The sequence below is a fragment of the Bombyx mori genome, chromosome 24 (assembly GCF_030269925.1).
Source record: "Bombyx mori chromosome 24, ASM3026992v2".
Classification (NCBI taxonomy): Eukaryota; Metazoa; Arthropoda; class Insecta; order Lepidoptera; family Bombycidae; genus Bombyx; species Bombyx mori.
The window spans coordinates 19,058,573-19,082,158 of NC_085130.1; the positions used below are offsets into that span (position 1 = coordinate 19,058,573).

The 23,586-nt window shown below is 36.6% G+C and overlaps 1 protein-coding gene and 3 long non-coding RNA genes across 10 annotated transcripts; 2 read left to right on the top strand and 2 right to left on the bottom strand.

Moving 5' to 3' along the window:
* Window positions 1-228: 228 nt before the first annotated feature.
* On the bottom strand, window positions 229-21,797 carry LOC101746752 (uncharacterized). 6 transcript variants are annotated; one of them, XR_009976600.1, is made up of 4 exons: window positions 19,653-21,797; window positions 18,134-18,303; window positions 3,577-3,736; window positions 229-1,579 (listed from the first exon to the last, which is right to left on the bottom strand). XR_009976600.1 is itself a non-coding variant. In XM_038019786.2 (4 exons), the coding sequence occupies exons 2-4, from the start codon at window positions 19,888-19,890 to the stop codon at window positions 1,106-1,108; spliced, it is 882 nt and encodes a 293-aa protein (XP_037875714.1). In that variant the 5' UTR covers window positions 19,891-20,233; window positions 20,451-20,534; the 3' UTR covers window positions 229-1,105. The 6 variants fall into 6 exon arrangements, 3 of the variants coding, with proteins under 3 accessions (XP_037875714.1, XP_062531937.1, XP_004925104.2); XR_009976599.1 differs by having other exon boundaries at window positions 3,488-3,736; XM_038019786.2 differs by lacking the exon at window positions 3,577-3,736 and having other exon boundaries at window positions 19,653-20,233; window positions 20,451-20,534.
* Window positions 7,898-9,900, bottom strand: LOC119630417 (uncharacterized). 2 transcript variants are annotated; one of them, XR_009976603.1, is made up of 2 exons: window positions 9,807-9,900; window positions 7,898-8,935 (listed from the first exon to the last, which is right to left on the bottom strand). It is a non-coding gene; the product is annotated as an uncharacterized LOC119630417 (long non-coding RNA). The 2 variants fall into 2 exon arrangements; XR_009976602.1 differs by having other exon boundaries at window positions 9,812-9,885.
* LOC110385020 (uncharacterized) lies at window positions 11,853-13,163 on the top strand. Its single transcript, XR_002430364.3, has 2 exons — window positions 11,853-12,055; window positions 12,899-13,163. It is a non-coding gene; the product is annotated as an uncharacterized LOC110385020 (long non-coding RNA).
* On the top strand, window positions 21,113-22,743 carry LOC110385019 (uncharacterized). Its single transcript, XR_002430363.3, has 2 exons — window positions 21,113-21,254; window positions 21,666-22,743. It is a non-coding gene; the product is annotated as an uncharacterized LOC110385019 (long non-coding RNA).
* The last annotated feature ends 843 nt before the right edge of the window (window positions 22,744-23,586 follow it).

Genomic DNA, 23,586 nt, shown 5'->3' on the forward strand with positions numbered 1-23,586 from the left:
GCTGTCTGTGGGTTAATTTACTCGCCGAGCCCTTCATCGCAAGCGACGGGTTCGGCGAGAACGATGACCGGTGCTTGAGGTACCTAAAAGCACCGTCAGTGGATCGGGAGGATCCGAGATGACGTGTTTAGGGCGTGTACGGTGTTCAATGTTCAAAATATAATTGACATTTAAGTATGACATTGGAACTACTGTACAATAATAACTTTTGAAAATAAAACAATTGAAAAAGCTATAAAATATGTTTTTTTTTTTATTTAAAGTATAAAACTAGAGCAATAGTTATTGTAACGTATTAACTTACATGTAATGAAAAAAGTTTCAGTTTAAATATGCATTTGCAATGAAAAACAAATGTCTATTTGCTCATTAAAACTGACTCTACATATTGACATTAGCATTATTGCTTCTATATTACGTAAAGTAGCACAAATTAGTTAGATTTAACAAATAACTAACTAGTAAAACAATAACGAAACAAAAAGGTTTTTTTTTATATAAAATCTCACTAGATTCACCTCCCTGTCAAATTACTCATTAAATTGGCGCCAAAACTCACTAGATACTCGTCCATTTCGTTCATAGTTTAAGGGGTAAAGATAAGGAGAACCGTCTCTGTGTTTGAAAAAGTGTCCGTTAAAATCTGCTAAATACGGGTGGCGCTACAGTAGCAACCGGGTAAATTAAAAAAAAGCGCTGAAAGTTATTAGAATAAGATAGAGACATAAAAAAAGACAAAAGAGCTGTAAGTACTACAAAATTACAAAAAGTATTTGATTTAAAGCTGATAAGAAAATGCAATCGGTGTCTCCACGTTTTACCACAGCAATAATTTTAGGTTATATTGACGAAATTAGTTTTGACTACGTAAACATGTGAGGTCTTGTATATTACACGCTCATTTATAAATTTCCTAACTCAGCATACTTCAATCAGTTAACAACTGCTCAATTCATATCATACCCTGTGCCTATGCTAGCGCCATTCTGGAGGATTTTTTAACTGTTATTTAGTGCTGAAATTGGGACACTTTTCCAAGCATCTCCCATATGAGACGGTACTCCTTACTTCTAGCCACCATAGATCATAGTCTATGTTTTTGTTTTTAACTATCACCACTGGCGCTGGCACCCGCTGCTTCTGTAACGATCACTTTGTCCGCTTCCTCAGTACACTTACCGCCGTTGGAACTTAACTCGAGACTCGTATTACTCTGGGCTTCGTTTATCTTGGCTCTCATAACCACATTCAGGATTTCCATTTGCAATTTCATCGACAATTCCGGGGAGGTTTGCAATAAAAGACTTTTAATGTACAATAAAAACGAATCGAGCTGATCCGGGGTTGCACTGTTGCAGTTATTAAAAGACCTTTCATCCGACAAGTCACTGTTATTGCGTTTATATTTCTTTTTGGGCGTGTTTTCCGCAGACATTAGTGATTTCGGAGTTTTCGCGGACAAATAACCGTGCTTCGGGGATTTGTTTCGTTTTTCCTCGACGTAAATGACTTCCGTGAACTGATTACTGTCGTCATTCTGCAACGCGTCCTGCTCTTGATCCAAGCCCTCTATTTCGAACTGAAACAAATCGAAAAGTCTTCAATTATTATTAATTTTTTTTTATTGCCTAACTGTGTGGACGGGCTCACAGCCCACCTGGTGTTAAGTGGTTACTGGAGCCCATAGACATCCACAACGTAACTGCGCCACACACCTTGAGATATGAGTTGTAAGGTCTCAGTATAGTTACAACGGCTGCCCCACCCTTCAAACCGCAACGCATCACTGCTTCACGGCAGAAGCAGGCGGTGGCACCCACAATACAGCCTACAGCAAAGATCTTCCCTGGAGCGAATGAAACTACTTTGTAAGCTTAGGTCCCAATGTTATCGTTCGAAAAAAAATTTCTTGTGGCATTCAGACCTCTGTCAAATATCTTGTATCCTATGCATGGAGGGTAGAATTAGAAGGATCACCTTGATGTTTTAAAAAGTGTCCGCTGAAGGTTTTCAGTTAAGATGGCGCCACAGTAGCAAGTGGAAATATTTTAAAAACAGCGCCGTTAACTCTAATAAGAGCAGGGTAAGGCAGGAAAATATCAAAATATGTCATTATCACTACAAAACAAAGGCGCCACGGTTCCAAACTTTAGAGTTTCTCCCCCTAAACTTGGGGAGGAAACAAGTACGATGGGATTTTTATGGGTGTTATATTTTAAGAGGAATTTTTTGACTACTTACATTTTTTCCTATTTTTATTTCTTAATATATTTTTGATTAAGAAAAATAGAGTTATTAAAATATAGACCCCTAAGTAACACAATCTAACCAATCATATTTATTTCTTGACGTAGCGGCTAGCGACATCTAGCAAACCGAGTGCTTGTTATGATTGATTGCTTACTCTCCGTCTTGCTTTCATAACTTTTTTTACAAAGCAAAGTTGTCGAAGGCAGCGCAGTGCTCCGTAAACGTGACGTCATTTGGCGCTTACGTCTATCTATACTAATATTATAAAGAGGAAAGATTTGTTTGTTTGTTTGTTTCGAATAGGCTCCGAAACTACTGGACCGATTTGAAAAATTCTTTTTCCATTAGAAGCCGACATTGTCCCTGATGAACATAGGCTACTTTTTTTAATTTTTTTTTTTTTTTGATTTCATGTATGTTTTAATGTTTCCGAAGCGAAGCGAGGGCGGGTCGCTAGTTTAGAATAAAACGAAATTCATGAATGAAAACTATCGAATTTCCAAAAAATTTATTATATTTTATGTTGACTGTTTATTTTGAGTCTACTATCAATTAAGATATAAGTATGTTAAAAAAATGAAATGTTGTCAATTATCACTCTGCATAATAGGCTGGAGGCCATTCTACTGCACTCATTTAGGGGACCTCCCACTGCGGTTTTAATTTGGTCGGTCCACCGCATTGGTGGCCTCCCGCGCGGTATTGTACCATCAACGCTTCCCTGTACAACGAGGCGTTCTATCGAGATGGCGCGACATCGTGAGACGCATCAAGTCTGCCCCTTCCAACACTACATGACGCTCACGACCACTCTGTCAAGAGTGACATGACAGAAGAAGAAATAATAGGCTCACTGAATTTGGTCCCCCTTTTTTGATTTTCGGATTTTTATCTTTAATTGTTTGTTCATTAATGTTCGAATGTAAAAATTGTTTGTTCGTCTTTTATTTATTTATAATTCATTAAACAAATGATCACCCTTAAGTAGGACCCCCTTACTAGATATCTTTATTTTTATCGCTCAGATTAATTAATTTTGAACAATTAACGTTGTTTCGACAACTATTGGTGATTGTTCGACCATAAAAACAATTAAATTCCCAATATTTTTTTTTTTATATCTAATAAGCAAACCATCACCTCACGCCATCTTTTTTTTGATTTTCGGATTTTTTTATTTTTAATTGTTTTTTCGTCTTTTATTTATTTATAATTAATTAAACAAAATGATATTTACAGTGATACCACACTGTCTTCTGGCTTCACTCAAAATTCCTCTTCTATCTTCTCTAACATTCGTTCTAACGCTACCAATAGACCATTTACCCTCCAGCTCGGGATCGTTTGCAATTTTTTTCCAGACTTCTGACTTCCATTGCGGAAATTCATCATCGGCAAAATAAGCTATGTATTTTTTTAATACTTTCACAGCTAAATCGACCGGCACAGCTGCTACAGGTGGCATAATAAGTTACTCGGAAGCTGCCTGTAAGAGAAAAAAAAACACCTAACTTAGTTGGTGAATTTTCTTACAACAATGGAAGCAACAATATATCTTATAATAATTATTGCAAAAAAAATAAAATTATCGATGAAGTGGAGTTTATCATATGCCGGTATACTAAATTTGATTTTACCTAGATAGGAAATATTTGATTATAAAAGTGTGATGAGTTACAGTTTCAAAGTTTTTTTTTTTCCGAAAATTCACCTTTTAATTGATCGTCAGCTATTATTATGCATATACTATTTATTATACTCGTAGTGCTGACTGACAGCTTTAACAAATGACGACTACGTCCGTTTATTTTTAGATTAGATATGACATGATATATACATATATATATTCAATAAATTCAAATAGTAGCGGATGAAAGGCGATTGCATGCAGCAGAGATGCGAATGTTGCGATGGATGTGTAGAGTAACGAGAATGGATAGAATACGGAATGAATATGTTAGAAGAAGTCTGAAAGTGCCACCAGTGACAGAGAAGCTGAGGAGTGCGCGTTTGGGATGGTATGGACATGTGATGAGACGAAATGACAATGAGGTTGGTAAGTGAACTATGAACGTGAAAGGATATAGACGAAGAGGTAGACCTAAGAAGAAATTGATGGATTGCGTGAAAGACGATATGGGTAAGAGGGGAGTGAGCGAAGAAATGGTATATGATAGAAGAGTATGGAAGGAGAAAACATATTGCGCCGACCCCAGGCGACTGGGAGAAGGGCAGGATAATGATGAATGATGATGATAAATTCAAATATTTTGAAGATGATATTTAAAAAAAAAATTAGCTTAAAATTTTAAAAATTAAAGATCGAAACTTATATCTAGTAAGGGGGGCCAACTTAAGGGTGACCATTTGTTTAATTAATTATAAATAAATAAAAGACGAACAAACATTAACGAACAAACGACGAACAAATAATTAAAAATAAAAAAAATCTGAAAATCAAAAAAGGTGGCGTGAAGTGATGGTTTGCTTATTAGATATAAAAATAATTAATAATTGGGAATTTAATTGTTTTTTTGATCGAACAATCACCAATAGTCGTCGAACAAACGATAAGTTATCAAAATTAATTAATCTGCGCGATAAAAATAAAGATATCTAGTGAGGGGAGCCTACTTAAGGATGATCATTTGTTTAATTAATTATAAATAAATAAAAGACGAACAAACAATTAAAAATAAATTAAAAAACCGTAAATAAAAAAAGGTGGTCAAATTCAGTGAGCCTGCATAATATCACACACGCTCTATATAAGCACAGACTCAACAGTGGTGTGATGCAGGGTGATGATTCACCTGATCCATTAACGGTGCTTTTAGGCACCACAAGCACCGGTCACCGTCCTCGTCGAACCCGTCGCTTGCGACGAAGGGCTCGACGAGCGAATTAACCCACAGACACAGCCTACTGAGTTAATCACCGGATCTTCTCAGTGGGTCGCGTTTCCGATCCGGTGGTACATTTTGCGAAGCACTGCTCTTGCTAGGGTCAGTGTTAACAACTCTCCGGTTTGAGCCCCGTTAGCTCACCTACAAACGTTAGGGTGAAGCTGAAATAGCCTCTCAAGGCTATCAGCATAGGTAGGGTATAAAGCAAAAAAAAAGGTGATAATTATGAACAAGACACGACAGTTTGCAACCTGTCTATAGTGCGACTAGCGGCCCGCCCCGGCTTCGCTTGGGAAGTAGCGAACGTAAAGAATTTTAGGTAATTTTTTTACACATTGGGTTACATTATTGGAGTTTTAGTAAAGATCCCTAACTTTTTTGAAAATATAATAAATATGAGTCGTCTATTATCAAAGGCGGCAATCTGTACATTTGGACAAAATTTTTTTATTGATATGTCAATACAGATTTATTTGAATATAATCGTCTCCTTCAAAGAATACGGTTCAAAACCTGCATTAAATAAAGGTTAATAGTTAACCTGTTATTTATCTAAGATGTCGTTCCGAAGAGTTTTGTGACTGCCAATGGAATACAAAGTCAATAATTCGTTTTTCTGATTTACCAATCATTGTCCAAAAGTCAGATTGCCGCCTTTGATAATAGTCGACTCATATAGTCTATATCACCCGGGGATAGCGTAGCTTTCCAACAGTGAAATATATTTTTAAATCGGTTCAGTAGTTTCGGAGCCTATTCAATACAGACAAACAAACAAATCTTTCCTCTTTATAATATTATTAGTATTAGTATAGACGACTCGACACAGACTCAATTAAGCTAAGCCCGCTACACCGCTTATTTTTAACCCTTTGACTGCCGTGTAGGTCACCGGTGCCCTACACGGCGCACTCAAGTAATCATATCGATTTCTGTTGTTAAGAGCCTGGATTGACTAACTTTGCCTCCTTTTGTCGTCGTGGCCTAAGCGATAAGACGTCCGGTGCATTCGTATGTAGCGATGCACCGGTGTTCGAATCCCAGGTGGGTACCAATTTTTCTAATGAAATACGTACTTAATAATTGTTCACGATTGACTTCCACGGTGAAGGAATAACATCGTGTAATAAAAATCAAACCCGCAAAATTATAATTTGCGTAATTACTGGTGGTAGGACCTCTTGTGAGTCCACGCGGGAAGCAGTAATGCGTTTCAGTTTGAAGGGTGGGGCAGCCGTTGTAACTATACTGAGATCTTAGAACATCATGTGGACTGTGAGCTCGTCCATCCATCTAAACAATAAAAAAAGACGTGTGGCACTCGGGGACTGCCGCGGTAAAGCTATTGCAAAGCATTTTTTATCAACTTATGCAATTACAATTAGACAATAATAATTTAATATTAAAACAATAATAAAAATAAGACCACGCTATATTTATAAACATTAACAAAAGCAAAACATTCACTGTCCCCTTCACACTCATAAGCTAGACCGCGTGAGAGAGAGATGGGCAGACTTTTTAGGATGCTCATGCAGTGCGACGTCACGCCGCGCGCTTATTCACAAACACCACAACAGCGCAACGTGTGAATGTGTTGAACGCGAGCTACATAGTAGGCGTAGTGGGGGTGTCAGGTTATTTTGGTTACGGAATTTCTTGATTCAGTCGCCGCGCTCAAAGCCCGCGATAGAAGCTATGCAATAGCTTAAAAAAATAAAAAATCCGTCTTAATTGGTGACGTAAGTTTTAAAAATACTATTGCTTCAAAAATTATGCGTAGGTATATTTCAATACGGGAGGATCTCAATACTCTTTTAAACGATAATTTTGGAGTTCTAAGTGGTGGATAAATTATCTTTTGTCGATATACAATAATTATTCTTATTAAAATCGTGACTTGCTTCGAAGAAATAACGCTCTATTTTAATTTTGATAGTGGTATTTTTTTAAATTAGCTAAAAAACGTGAGCTTTGATACTAATGTGATCACATTCAATAAAAAAGAATCAATTACCATACAAATACGTAAAGCAATTACTGTAACTTAGAAATATATTCAATTAATAAGTATGTGACAAAATTATATTGTTTTGAAAAAACGACAATTTATGTAGAGTGTTTCGATAATTAGATTAAACAGGAAAAAGATAGTTATCATTGTAATAATTTCAATTTTCAATAATTTTGACGCATAATAGTGCGAAAAAGGGGCTCCAGGGATTTTATAATTGAACATTGCTATGATGCCATGCCATGTTTCTTGCCATGTTTCTGCCTCAAAGGGCGCACCTGTGATACAATAATACTGGGAGTACAAAGTGGCAGGAGTTCAAGTAGCAGCCTCACGGTGACATTCAAGTTATGACCTCAAAACAAACCGAAAACCCAATAATCTGTTTACATCTTATTCACCCGAGTGCGGGTAGCTGGTTCTCTGAGTATTCACCAGAGCACTGCGGTAATTATTACTGGGAAGGTATCTTCTATGTACGCATCATTGAGTACCAACAGATAAATACATACTACCAAAATACTTTATTATATACATTGTATATCGCTGTTTTGCTCTTAACATAAAATATAATAGCAGCACTAGATTTACTGGTATACAGAATTATAGACATATATAAATACAAATATATACACATAAATAAAAACCTTAAAACTACTTTAGTATACCATGCCCTTAATGCCATCTGTAAATTTTAGGTTTAGACGCAATATTAAACAAAAAATCCTTTTTTTAATATAACATTTCTTTAATTATATATATATTTGTAACAATCCATACATTCAAGAGGGTGATTTTGGATTTTTTCAGTTCATTTTTATTTTAGTTTCAGCTTCCTTCAGCCTCAGCTTATCTCCTCTGAATTTGCTAAAAGAATGAGCCGGAATCAAAATTTTAATTTGTTATATTCTCTGTCAGCGTTTTTTCCATCTTTTATAAACTAAGCATCCAACTTTTATCAAAATTTTCTTTTTTCCATTCGTGTGATAATATTTGAGTTATGGCCTCTACATAATATTTTGTTAAAAGTAATGTATAGTTGTTAAATTCATCAACTCATAGCCACTTAGTATAAATAGGTCCATCACACATTTTTCTTATTAAGTATATAATTTATTTGTAATCGTTGGCCATCTACTGCATTCAAATGTATATTTTGTAAGCAATTTGATTTCTTTGTAATTTTTAGCAAGTTTCGGGTAATGTAACTAGCAATGTATGATTGCATGGTTACGGCCTCATTATAATATCATGATCTTCGTCAATTGTGGAACCTTCCACTTGCAGTACAGCACCTTTTAGAATGGCATCAATATTTTGAAGTCTTAACTCTCATTCTTGACTTGATTGATGAATTCAGTTCAGGCACTCCATCAAATTTAATTTAACTTTTCAGAAGATTCTTTCCAGAAACATTACACCCTTTCAAAGGACATGTAACTGAAAATGTAGGTTCCAATCTGTAAGCTTGACGGACACATTTTTGGATCAGGGTGATCATTCCCTCCACACATATGATACATAACAGTTTTTAATTTTCGGCCACTTGGACAACTTTTAACTGAACAAAGCTTTCCTATTGTTCCCAATTTTGTTTCTCTTTTCATTCACAACAAATGATTCATAATAATAAACAATCTAACTTTATAAGGCTTAAAAAAAATCAAATCACTAACCACATTATTTCAGGAATTATATTATATTAGTAATATTTACCACATTACATTTTTCTATGTGAATACTTGAGTTTTTAAACAGGTAGGTACTGCATAAATTTTGACCATAGATTTATACACTTAATATATTCGAATTTTGACCACATAAGTCACGACAAAATATTAAATTTTTCAACCCGGCACACTTCACTGAATAAAGCTGTTATATTCATGTCATTCCCACTTCTTCCACAAGCGCTATTTCAGTGAGTCTCCGAAGAACATATGGAGGGTAGACAATACCGTCTTTACTATAAGGGCACATGGGGCTCGTGCCCAGGGCCCCCATTCTCAGGGGGCCCCGAGGGATCGACAATTTGGTTACCAATTGTAGTCGAGAGCGGTCATTTTCGCAGCTTAAGAGAATAAACAATGAATTGCGATCAACAATGTTACAAGAACGGCTGAGTAATTTGTCAATTATGGGCATAGAAATTGATATCCTTCAAAAAATGACTTTAAAGATATAATGGAATATTTTGCTCAACAGAAATTCCGAAAGAAACCATTATGGTTATCGTAACCAAAAAACCAGCAGCATTCTAACATAATTAATATTATTATATCATACTGTATTTGATTACCTATAATAAATGGTCATACTCAGTAAAAAAATGTTATTATAATTTGCTTTTTTTACTTTCCATAAGGGCCTCAAATTCTTGTGTGCCCAAGGGCCCCAGCCTAGTTTAAGACGTCCCTGAGGGTAGAGGTAAGATGAGCCGTCTCATATGGAAGAAGCTTGAAAGTGTCCCACTTTCAGCACTACATTACAGTTAAAAAATCCTCCAGAATGGCGATAGCATAGGCACAGGGTATGATATGAATAGAGCAGTTATTAACTGATTGGAGTATGCTGAGTTAGGAAATTTAATATATTTGATGACTAGAGTAGTTAGTGACTGTGTCATATACAAGAACCTCACATGTTTACGTAGTCCAAACTAATTTCGTCAATATAACCTAAAATTATAATAAAATACTTTTTGTGATTTTGAAGTACTTACAGTTCTTTCGTCTTTTTTTATTTCTCTATCTTATTTTAATAACTTTCAGCGCCTTTTTTAAATTTACTGGTTGTTACTGTAGCGCCACCTTTATTTAGCAGATTTTAACGGACACTTGTTCACACACAGAAACCGTTCACCTTATCTCTACCCTCCAATCTCCATAGAAGAACAACAACTTGCTGTTTAAAGACGGACACTTTCTCTACTTGTCCCTCTGTAAACAAGATGTTTTCTAAGGGATTTTATGACCTGGTAACTAAGACCTTTAGGTCAAGTCTTATTTTAGTTTAATTCTTATTTTAATGAAAAATGACAATATATGGGGCAATGAAATGAAGATGCTTAATTTGAGATATCAATCAACTGAGATGAAATTAAATGAAGTGAGCTAAGATGATATGGGATGAAATATAATCTCAGTAAAATGGTGATCATTTACTGAGACTTTTTCAGTGGGCTTTTTGGAGGATCCCGAGAAGCTACGTTCAGCGGCTTTGTTTCATTTTCCCACATTTGTGCGCTTCCACAGATATTAAACAGTTAATAAACCACCGTTAATACACATTTAGACCTTTTTTTTTTTTCGGGCCGGGGGCCGAACCTCCTACTAGGTCCCCGCGCATAAGGGAATTATTACACATTTAGACCTGAAGAAACACTAAATAGACAAAGTAAAACAAGTCACACAACTTCACTCTTCGCGTTCCCGTCAAAAAATCCGTACACAAGATGTTCTTCCTTGCCTTTCTACCCGCTACAATTCTATTATTTTTTTAGGGATTTTATGACCTGGTAATTAAGACCTAATCATTTAGACCTGAAGAAACACTAAATAGACAAAATAAAACAAGTCACACAACTTCACTCTTCGCGTTCCCGTCAAAAAATCCGTACACAAGATGTTCTTCCTTGCCTTTCTACCCGCTACAATTCTATTATTTTTTTAGGGATTTTATGACCTGGTAACTAAGACCTTTAGATCAAGTCTTATTTTAATTAAATCTTTTTTACATGAAAAATTATATTATGAAATGAAATGAAGTTGATTAATATGAAACATGGCATAATAAATAATAAATAAATATAATAAATATTTACTAACAATCACACCACGTTAACTGGTCCCGTGCTAAGTTCGTAAATAACTCGTGTTACAAGTACCAGACAACGGAAATAAATGTAAGATTTTTATTATACACGTACATAATGTATTTAATATACATCCATAACCCTTGAAAAGACATTTGATAATTATCATACAAATATCTTCCCTTGGCGGGATTCGAACCCGCGACCCCTTTGTGTAGTGACCATGTCACTTACCACTACACCAGACAGCCGTTATGAATGTAATGAAATGAAATGAAATGAAATGAAATGATATGGGATGACATAATTCTTCTTCTTCTCAGTCGTTCACTCCTGGCGGAGTGGTCGTGGATACGTTTGTGTTAATGTTTGGTTGCGGCTTTTGAGAGGCTTCTCCATCTCTCTCTATTTGTGGTTGTACGTGTACACTCAGTAAGGGAACACTTCGTAGATAACTTAACCAAGTCTGTCCACCTTGTGGATGATCGGCCGCGAGAGCGTGACATAATTATGACCTCAGTAAAATGGTGGTCATTTACTGAGACTTTTCAGTGGACTTTTTGGAAGATCCCGAGTAGTTACGTTTGGCGGCTTTGTTTCATTTTCCCACATTTGTACAGTTTCACAGATATTAAACTGTTAATAAACCACCGTTATTACACATTTAAACCTGAAGAAACACTAAATAGACAAAATAAAACAAGTCACACAACTTCACACTTCGCGTTCCCGCCAAAAAGTCCCCTCACAATTAAATGATGGCTCAAGACCTACAGACCACATTCGCGTTTGTTACAGTTGTACATGTTCATAGACACGGGAGTACGTGACACGCAATGCTTCAACTGTTTTATTATTGACAGCTGACGTACCTAGGTATTATAATTTATAATATTCTTTAATGCGACTTAGTAAGTAGTTAAGAACCACATCTGATACTAATAACAGTGTTCTTAATAATGGATGGATGGTTCTCAATAATGGATGCATTTTAAAAATATCATCTTTTGAAGTGAAAACTTCTTTAGAATCGTTGTGATTTCAAACCGGATGCAACGGAAAAAACGACAGGTAAGAGACACATACAAAAATGTGTAGGATGAAGCCAGCAAAGAATGAGACAGAAATATACATACTATTTAATACAGCGCCATCTGTGAGATTTTTTAATACTAACGTGTGTATGAAAGCTCTTGTAGTGAATTTTAATTTAGGATTATACGTGAAATTAAAATATCAATTCACAGAGGGCGCTACCTTACAATTATTTACTAATGACAAAATTTTACATATACTTAAGACGTTTAGGATAATTGTATTTTAATTTTGGAAGGTTTCACTTCTACCACGTGTGAATTGCACACATTTTGTTTTTTTTAATGCTGTTGTTACTTCTTAGTCAGGACATTAGAGCAAAGTTATAGAATTATTGTATCGATGATACGTCGTGCGAATTGGTATGACATGCGAAATGGCAAGTTCATCAGCCGTCTTGAAGCCGTGAACATGATGTTCAAAGATTCCATTGCATACAAACGTAGCCATAGCCTGCCCATTGAGTTTCTCGGATTCTGTGAGGCACTGCTCTTGCTAGGGCTAGTGTTAGCAAATTATCTCAAGTTGAGCCCGTGAGCTCATCTACCGCGAGAGGCTGGAATAGCCATAGGAAAATGAAATAAAGCCACTGGACGTATACTCCGCGCGCGAGCTCCGAGGATTCGGGGGCTGAGGAAGCGGGCGGGCGTGCACCGCGCCCGACCGTCGCTTCATACCCCGCTCTCTCCCAGTACTAGTGTTGACCTTAACGTGAGAGTACATTACCGACTCGTTGTTTTTAATTTTGCGATAGCAGTGTTAATTGATTTCTAATATAAATAGTCATACACTTATAAGTCTTTTTGTTTGCACAAATAGCTATTTAATTTGATGAAAAAGGAATGGCGAGCACTAGCATCATAAACATGTCTTAGCATTAGAGGAATATTACTGGCAAAAGGATGGTTTAATGGAGGATGTTGTCGAATCATTTATTATTGAAGTATGTGAGGAGAGTGACATCAAAAGGAGAGTACATCAAATTCTTCAACTACTGAGTAATCTGATTGCGAGAGTAATTAATAAGATTTCACGTTCATTTTGTTGAATAAAAATCAGTTAATTAAATGAAATTCATACGTGATCAATGGTTTTTTTTTCAAGTACATAATACATTTTTCACTGGTGGTAGGACCTCTTGTGAGTCCGCACGGGTAGGTACCACCACCCCGCCTATTTCCGCCGTGAAGCAGTAATGCGTTTTGGTTCGAAGGGTGGGGTAGCCGTTGTAACTATACTGAAACCTTAGAACTTATATCTCAAGGTGAGTGGCGCATTTAGATTGTAGATGTCTATGAGCTCCAGTAACCACTTAACACCAAGTGGCCTGTGAGCTCTTCCGCCAATCTAAGCAATAAAAAAAAACCCTCATAAAACTATTTTATAATTTACACTCGCACGGAGGTTTAAGATGTGTTAGTATCGATAGCGCAATATCGACTAATTACAACACTAGCTCATTACGTCAATCATTACGTCATTCCTTAAAAATCCTCGGAGCTCGCGCGCGGACAGTAACTTCTCGGGATCCTCCAAAAAGTCCACGAAAAAAATCTCAGTAAATGACCACCATTTTACTGAGTTTATATTTCACCTCATATCATCTCGTCTCATTTCATTTAATTTCATCCCAGTTGATTAATGTCTCAAATTAATCATCTTCATTTCATTTCACTCCCTATTATCGTTTTTCATAAAAATAAGAATATATATTAAAATAAAACATGACCTAAAGGTCTTAGTTACCAGGTCAAAAAATCCTTTAAAAAAAATAGCAGCTGCTCAGTCGCAATGCTACATGCGCTACTCCGACTCGTTATGACGCGTTATAACATAGCAATTAGCAGCGGGCTGCTCACCTCTCGCGGCTCGGACGACGCCCTCTGTAATCCGTCCGAATTCAAAAACACTTCGTACACATACGGATGTTTCCGTTGCAAGTGAATCTTTAAATTGGTGATGGTCGTTTTGTAGGATAGCTTCCGCGTGCAGTAATTGCAGGTGGCGAGTTTATCGCCGCTAGTCGACTTCTCGAAGTGGTCCCACAGCGGCATGAACGTTTTGCGGGCGGACATTCGACGCGTTTAGCGAGCGTCGAGCGCGCGCCGAAATGATCGCAGGCGAATTAACGATAGCGCGCTACAACGCGTTGCTGCGACGACCGCCGCCATACTGTTTTTTTAGCGCTGTTTAACTAATATAGCAGTATTACCAGCTCTATCCGATTATTTCTCGAAACGAGAACTTAAATGAAAACGTTTTTAAAAGTATTCGTTTTTTCCGGTGTAATATCGAGCTGTAAAAGGCTAATTGGTTTACACGAGTATAATAAAACAATGTTTTCAAGACATAGCATAAAAATATAATACTGCTGGTAGGTACCAACAATTTCAAGATTTGTAAAATCTGCTCTTGCTGATTTTGTTGTGCATGTAAAAATAATGCGAATTTTTCATCGTTCATCTTAATTTCTTTTAACTCGTCGCCAATATAATAAAATAATGTTTTCAAGACATAGCATAAAAATATAATTATGATAGATGGTAAAAATGACAATGTGTTCGAAGTATATTTCAAATAATGGAATATGGAAAAGAGGGTTACAACAACGAGATTTTTATTTTTTTAGTGCTTAGATGGGTGAACGAGCCTACAGCCCACCTGGTGTTAAGTGGTTACCGGAGCCCATAGACATCTGCAACGTAAATGCGCCACCCACCTACACGCTAAGGTGCTAATTAGCAAGGATAAAGTCATCAACAACTTAAGAAAGAAAAATTCTAGACTTGTTAAAAAGATAAATTCACTTAACGATACATTACAAGTTTTAAGAAAATATTTAAATTAGACTCCAGATAGAGTTAATATTTGTTTCATTGATGTACACAATATGTCCTACCCAAAAACATATTTACGCTCAGATAAAAGTATAATTATTATGAGTTTAGAACACAATTTAACTAACTCTTAAAATACTAACTCAATGTCTTTTAATAAAAAAATATACAAATATTCGTTTTCACTCCATGTCTTGTCCTGCTGGCTAACTTCGGTCGTAAAATTTGATTGGTTATTGTACAGTGCTTTGTAATAACAACTTTAAACAATGCGCGTTAGGTTGAATTTGAAAAAGATGTTTTTTTTTTAAGGGATTTTATGACCTGGTAACTGAGACCTTTAAGTCATGTCTTACTTTAAATTAATATTCTTATTTTTATGTATAACTAGCCGTACTCGCCCGCTTCGCTGGGCATTTAAAATTAACATTGTTATTTATTGAAATTATTATTAGGGAGTCCAACACTCATTTAAATATTAGCCCATCCAATAACTACATGTTTTTTCTACGTGGATATTAAGTTTCAAGTCAATCGGATGCATGGTTCAGTAGCCATAACGGAACATCCGTAAAAACCATTGTAGATTTATATATTATAAGTATAGATGATAATATGGAGTGAAATGAAATGAAGTGAAGATGATTAATTTGAGACATTAATCAACTGGGATGAAATTAAATGAAACGAGATGAGATATATGGGATGAAATATAATCTCGGTAAAATGAAGGATCCCGCGAAGTTACGTCCAGCGGCTTTGTTTAATTTTCCCACATTTGTGCACTTTCACAGATATTATACTAAACAGGTAATAAGCCACCGTTGTTACACATTTACAACTGAAGAAACACTAAATAGACAAAATTAAACAAATCACACAACTTCGCTACTCGCGTTCCCGCCAAAAAGTCTTCCTATAATTGGTGAGTGTTTGGCGACAGCTTCGATTGCTACTTTTGTTTGAGACTGTGCATCTTGGGTTTTTGTATATCAACTAGCTGACCCGACAGACTTCGCAGTGCCTCAATCGGTAAACAGAAAACCTAAACTTTTGTATAATATAAACTTAAAGTAAACAAAAGGAATCCATCCCGCGGGGACACACTAAAGGAAAAACAAAATTGTTATTTTTATTTAATTCCGAGCATTTTCATATTTATCATTAAAAGGTTTTAAACCTTCTCTGGACTTCCACAAATAATTCAAGACCAAAATTAGCCAAATCGGTCCAGCCGTTCTCGAGTTTTAGCGAGACTAACGAACAGCAATTCATTTTTATATACCTAGTCAGGTCATAAGTATTGTCACACAGTAAAAACTTTTCTTTTAGAATGCTGGCCACAAAAAAGTTTATTGAATTCGAATTTCGAATTGTTCATGAAAATAAAAATGTATACTTTTAGAATTTTACTAATTTTTAAATATGGAGTGGACGCTTAAAGAAGACCGTGTTGCAGTTATTGCGTTGCATCGTTGCGGTTACGCGCCAATTAAAATTTTTAACATACTGAAAAATGGAAGGCCTGTATTCAAAATCACGGAGGTCATTTTGAATAAACTTTAGTGTCATAAGAATCTATGTTTTGTTAAGTTCATTTTGGTATATGAATGGTTACATAATGAATAAACTTGTTTCAATTATTTTACATTAAACATGTGACAGAATTTATGACCTGACTAGGTATATAGATGAAGATGACTAGAACCTTTTTTTTCCTATCGATGCGTTGATGGCCTCAAGGCTTATTCCAACAACATCTGGTTTCGATTAGTGACTTTGAATATTTTTTAGATATTATTTGTATTACGGTCAACAGTGGCTTACACTAAAATATAAATAAATAATAGTTTAACTAAAACTAAAAAATACGTTTTTATAGAAAATCCAACTAAAAAATAGAAAATAATTATTAATAAATTTGAATAAAAAATAGTAGTTTAAGAAGAAATGATTTTATTGTAAAAAAAAGTGTATTATATATATAGCCCGGTAGTTTCCCTTCTTGGCCTTGACGCAGACACTCCGGGTCTCAGGAAAACAAAAAAATCGCTAATCCTGATTATCCTAGTTTAGGATAATGGATCAAACTGATTAAATTATTGAATTGTCATCGGTCTTTAATAAGTATGCCAAATTTCGAGTTAATCCGACGTTTTGAACGGGATCAAAATCATGTTCAAAGATTCCGTTACATACTAACATACGTATGAAGCTAATAAAAGCGTATTAAAAAAGGAGAGCTTAGACACGCCATTTCAACAAAACGGCACGACACGAGAACTCTCTCTCCATTGTGGCCGCCGGTAACTACATTCCGGTCCTGCGGACAGAATGGATAGCAGTTGACGTCGCCCAAAACACGTCATTTCGGAACCTCCCTATCCACTAACGGTGCTTTTAGGTACCTCAAGCACCAGTCATCGTTCTCGTCGAACCTGTCGCTTGTGACGAAGGGCTCGACGAGTAAATTAACCCATAGACACAGCCCACTGAGTTTCTCACCGGACCTTCTCAGTGGGTTGCGTTTCCGATCCGGTGGTAGATTCTGCGAGGCACTGCTCTTCCTAGCGTCAGTGTTAGCACCACTCCGGTTTGGGCCCCGTGAGCTCACCTACACGTTACAGCAAAGCTGATATAGCCTCTCAAGGCTATCAGCATAGGTAGGTTAAAAAAATGTATCACGTAACTTCATCTCGTGAATCTGGACCACAGTAATAAACAGGTATTGTTCGCTTAACACAAATACACCTGCAAGTTAAGAGTTTTAGCAATTTTAATCAAAAGTACAAGGCAAGAGAAGACGCGGCCGATTCCCAGCCCGCTGGACTGACCTAATAAAGAGAGCGAGCGAGTCCACCACGGCGCAGTGTAGTCGAGACGCTTCGAGCCCCCAGACCTGGAAGCGCATTCCCAGGGAGGCATTCCTCTTCAACATTGGGTACCTAACGCATGCTTCTACGTGCACATGATCAGCGCAACCACGATCACTCTGACCAGAGCGTCCGACTTAGAAGAGGAGTAGTTTTAACTTTGTCTCCGGCTTGGGGAATCCAGAGACGGCACTGCGGCGGTAGCCATGGCAGAACACAAGATATTTGATAGATGCAAGACAAGTTCTGAACAACATTAGGACCGTCGGTCTGCCGAGCAATATCACCCGCTCGGTGGAAGATATTCCCTTCGTCGTATTCCTACAGTACTATAACATCCGTACCTGGGCCTCGTCCTCGAAAACTTCGTAGTGCGCTTTTATCAGGTGCTTCTCCATCTCGCCGATGTCATGGGACTGGTGGCAGTGTCTGCACCGCGCGCGGCCGCCCGTCTCCTGCTCGAAGTGACACCACAAGTCTATTTCGCTTACTTCCATGCTGTCAGAGTCGGTATCTGTCGGAATTAATTATGATCTTTAAATAGTCGTACAACTACTACTAAAATTAGTATATCAGAAGAAGTGTGAAAGTAGTTCCGGTAAGCAACAAATTAAAGAGCGGACGGTTGGTGTGGTATGGACATGTGATGCGTGGAGAGAAGATGCATGTGACTAGGAGATGTATGGAAATGGTAGTGCAAGGTAGAGGGGGAAGAGGTCGACCGAAGAAGACATGGATGGAGTGTGCTAATGACGATACGAGAGAGAGAAGAGTGAGTGTTGAGATGACGGCTGATAGAAGAGAATGGAAGAGAAAAATTAGCCGTGCCGACCCCACCTAGTGGGATAAGGTGGAGAAAAAGAAGACTACGTATTATGATTTCCTCATAGGTCAGCGGAGAGGATGATGATCTATGGTGTTAGGGGCTGCTGCAATCATCGGCATTGGACTAACAGTTTAAATTTGTTCCAAGTACCATTCGGTTGACCGTGTATCTTCACTGACTGATTAGCGCCGCTCCAATTCCTTAGGCGCTCGTGGTGGGTCTTTCGTTAGTGTCTGGTCTATCGAGCAACTCCACTAGACATTACGGTACGATATCACCAGCCGTTACCGAGTATTTACAAATTTGGCGGGTTTCATTTGCCTTCGTGAACACGTGTTAAGGATTTATTTCACTACAGTGATGGGTACCAGCCCGCGAGATTACTTCATATCAGTCCACCGGTCGTCTTTGGTTTTTTCTTTCACTACCTAATCGTTGGTAGCATAACTTCGCGTGAACGGGTAGGTAAGCTCACAGGCCTCACTCTAGAAGGAGCTGATAACACTGACTCTCTATTAAGAGAAGAACTTTCCTGAATCTACCACGGCATTGAAATCGCGACCCGCTGACGAGTTTATTTTATTTTATTTTTATTGCATAAATGGGTGGACGAGCTCACAGCCCATCTGGTGTTAAGTGGTTACTGGAGCTCATAGACATCTACAACGTAAATGCGCCACCCACCTTGAGATATATATTCTAAGGTCTCAGTATAGTTACAACGGCTGCCCCATCCTTCAAGCCGAAACGCATTACTGCTTCACGGCAGAAATAGGCAGGGTGGTGGTACCTACCCGTGCGGACTCACAAGAGGTCCTACCACCAGTAAGGATGTCTATGGCCTAGTTCGCTAGTCGAGCTCTTCTCGATTCGTATTTAGGCCACGACGACCTTCGGTAATATTGCTAATAAAATATCGGACAGAGTTTTGCTGCTTCTTTTTAAATCAGACGCGAGCGCCCTACGTCGTCCAGACACAATATTTGAAGGCCTCAGTTCACCTCAGTCATTATCAGTGTTATTGCCATGCAAGTTACCTAGTGTTGACGTGCACGAAGCCTTCGAGCGCGCGGCTGCGGACTTGCCCCGGTACCACGGACCCCGGGAGACGAGTTCCTTAAAAGCGCTCTTATGTTTGAGTCTTAAGTGCTGTTTTAGATTCGTAATCGTCGTCTTGTACGATAAACTCTTCAAGCATATATTGCACTCGGCGATTTTATCCTCCTGGTTCTTTTGGAAATAGTCCCAAATCAAACAATTGCCGCTTCTTGACATTTTCACTTTGTTATATTAGACGTTTATAATGCTGTTTTTTTTTATTTTAACAATTAAACTAAAGTCTCTGTTGTTCAAATTTAGACCGATATAGACTTTAGAACGGTTGTCGTTTTCGTAACCAGCCTCCTAAGTATCACGAAAATCATATCCTTTTCGACTTGTCCCTAACAGTAATAACCGCCATTAATTTTTAGAAAATGAATGAAATTTACTATTCTCTGAAGTTTATTTTATTTTACCAAGATATTCCGGGACGCTTGCACTTTTATGCCATAGGCAAAGCTAAAAGATTATCTGAATTTTTTTAAAACTTCTCTTTCTCCGTATTCTATGATAGTGACTGAAAAAGTAAAATTTAATTTTGAACTTGGTCACATCAGGCCTGCCGACGTCAAGACTGTAAATACATAATGTCAAACGTGACTAATTTTCAGTGTTAAATGATTAATGAATTCGCTGTTTTTTACTATTCTATAATTTTATTATTTACACAACACTCAATTCACTGTGAACTTAACCAATTTTATAGTAACAAAATCGAAGCGCACGCTCTTTACCAACGTAATGCCCCGTGAATTATTACGTCAATACACTTTTAAACACACGCTCGTTGCTACCTGCTTAAAAGCGAAAAGCATACTAGCGTTGTCTTGCTTGTACAGACGCGAACCGTTTAAACGAAGGGAGCACTGAAGAAATAAGAACGTAGCTCTAGTCAAGCAAAGTATTAAGAAATAAATGAAACCTAATTTGGTCGCTTAGTACTATCTAATGCCAGTTTCAAGTGAATCTTATTTGAGTGTAGATAAAGCTATTTTTCAATTACAACGACATGCTTAACTTCTGCGAGTTGAAATTATATTGATTTGTAAAATACGTTAATAGCTACGTAAGTTTTCTAAATAGAAATAATTTTTACATTATCAGTGTAACAAGCAAAAGTATTTATTAAACTTTTTTGAACAGCAGACTTTTTTAATAGCTTTTCGTTTAAACGCCTACATTTACTATTATTAGCTTAACATTAGCTTAATCACTGTAATTTGTAAAACAAAACATTTGATTGCACTTCACTTCTATTACATTAAATGTTTAATTCAAGTAGAAATGTTCATCAAAATACAGTTCACAAAAACACAGTTCATGAAAATACGTATCACCTAATCAAAATGCTAATAAACATTAAAAGTGGTAGGTGGTACATATGCAGTTAAAGTAAACAATAATTACTAAGAAGGTTATGTATGTACATCCTTAAAAAAATGAATTACTTATAAATCTTCAGATGGGACCTTTTAAAAAAATAATATCTCTTGACTAATACATACAGGTTTTCGCGGTTCATTTTGCGAAAAAGAAATGTAAGTATATATATACTATTTGTTATACATGAGTCGTCTATTATCAAAGGTGGCAATCTGTGCATTTGGACAAATTTTTATTTTGATATGTCAATTCAGATTGATTTGAATATAATCGTCTCCTTCAAAGAATACGGTTCAAAACCTGCATTAAATAAAGGTTAATAGTTAACCTGTTATTTATCTAAGATGTCGTTCCGAAGAGTTTTGTGACTGCCAATGGAATACAAAGTCAATAATTCGTTTTTCTGATTTACCAATCATTGTCCAAAAGTCAGATTGCCGGCTTTGATACTAGTCGACTCACATGATTGAAAGAAATAATGTAAAGTCAGACGAAATAATTATGAACTTAATTAATCAGGTTACGTATTAGTAGTGCAATGCCGCATCATATCTCTTGTTTCATAGTGATTCTAGGTTTAAGAGGGAAATTGTGGGACAAAACCATTGAGTGAAAATATAAGAAATTATTAGAAGGCGTAATGATAATGGAGTTCATATTATTGAATGTGAGTTTTTGGTGTATTTAAATGATTGGAAGGTAAGTGGAGGAAGAATAATTGCTAAGATACACTGGACTGATAATGTTCAGAATATAACTGCATTGTTATGCAGAATTCTTGCAGTACTAGTCTACAATTTACAATCGAATTGCAAACTCCAAAATGAGTCCAAATAAAAGAGGTGAAAAGCTCAGTATTGATGTTACAGATATAACACAAGATTCTTGGCCTTCATTCTGTTTACTTGTGCAAATATCTTTAAATCAATAATATAATAAATATGCTGTATTTAAAGCTTAGCGAGAGTTCTAATATGTATGCACTAATGAAAATTTATTACAAAAAGTATCAATTCTTAATATGATAATTCACATATTTTGCTTTATAGAGCTTTAGATGTTGACAATGTACACTGAGAAGCTGCTATATGTACACCAAATCGTTTGATGAAGTAAACCACAAAATTGTTAATAAATGTTCTATGATTGAGTTCCTTAATTCATTCTTGGTCAACAGACACTCAGCTGTTGAAATTGATAATTATAATTCAAGTTTCAGAATCCTTCATAGTACGTTTTGGAGTACACCAACACTAATTTAGATATTTGGTAATATTTTTATTTTCTTTGCGGTGCCGTGGAAAACCTCACAGTCTACTTGGTGTTCAGTACTTACCGGCTCCATAGACTTTGACAACATAAATGCCAGCATGCACATTGAGAGTTCGAAGAAGAATTATATTATCTAACTGTTGTAAACTTTACCATAATCTTTACTACCTCATACTATAACTGACGAATCAAGCTCAATTGGGTTTTTCTGTATCTTAGTGTCTCATTTTTATTTTTGATCACCAGTCATCGCTTGCCCACATAAAAGTGGTCTAATTTTAAATTTGGTAACTTTACTATTTCAATGTTCACATTGTTACTAATATTATGATGATTTTGAACTTACTTTAAATAAAGGTTTTTCAATTAAGACTATTGTTTTTTATTGATTTCTGCTTCCAATTTTAATAATTAGCTTAATACCGTTATTGACTCATCATCAGCTCGAAGACATCCATGGTTGGACAGATATTCTCCTAATAAGAGGGTGGGCTTTCCATAATCAGCAAGCTTTTCTGAAGTCGTCGTGACCTAAAGGATAAGACGTCCAGTGCAGTCGTATCGAGCGGTGCAACGATTTTCGAATCCCGCAGGCGTGTACCAATTTTTCTAATGAAATACGTAGTTAACAAATGCTCACGATTGACTTCCACGGTGAAGGGATAACATCGTGTAATAAAAATCAAACCAGCACCATTATAATTTGAGTAATTACTGGTAGTAGGACGTCTTGTGAGTCCGCACGGGTAGGTACCACCACCCCGCCTATTACTGTCTGAAGGGTGGGGCAGCCGTTGCGCTGTAAAAACGGAGACCTTAGAACTAATATCTCAATCACAACATCAGGTGGGCCGTGAGCTCGTCCACCCAACTAACCAATAAACAAAGCGTGTTGGCGATTGTTGTGTGAATTATTTATATATATATATATATATAAATGAATTGCTGTTCGTTAGTCTCGCTAAAACTCGAGAACGGCTGGACCGATTTGGCTAATTTCGGTCTTGAATTATTTGTGGAAGTCCAGAGAAGGTTTAAAAGGTGGATAAATATGAAAATGCTCGGAATTAAATAAAAATAACAATTTTGTTTTTCCTTTGATGTGTCCCCCGTGAGAAGGATTCCTTTTGTTTGTTTTAAGTTTATTTTATACAAAAGTTTGCGTCTTTTATTTATCGATTGAGGCACTACGAAGTCTGCTGGGTCAGCTAGTCA

What these genes read in the sequence shown, in the direction of transcription:
- LOC101746752 (XM_004925047.5), bottom strand. Translation starts at nt 19,890, where the DNA reads ATGTCAAGAAGCGGCAATTGTTTGATTTGGGACTATTTCCAAAAGAAC. An exon ending in TTCGTGCACGTCAACACTAG is followed by an intron (nt 18,304 to 19,652) that starts GTAACTTGCATG and finishes TAATTCCGACAG; the next exon opens with ATACCGACTCTGACAGCATG. An exon ending in TTTTCGAGGACGAGGCCCAG is followed by an intron (nt 1,580 to 18,133) that starts GTACGGATGTTA and finishes GATTTGTTTCAG; the next exon opens with TTCGAAATAGAGGGCTTGGA.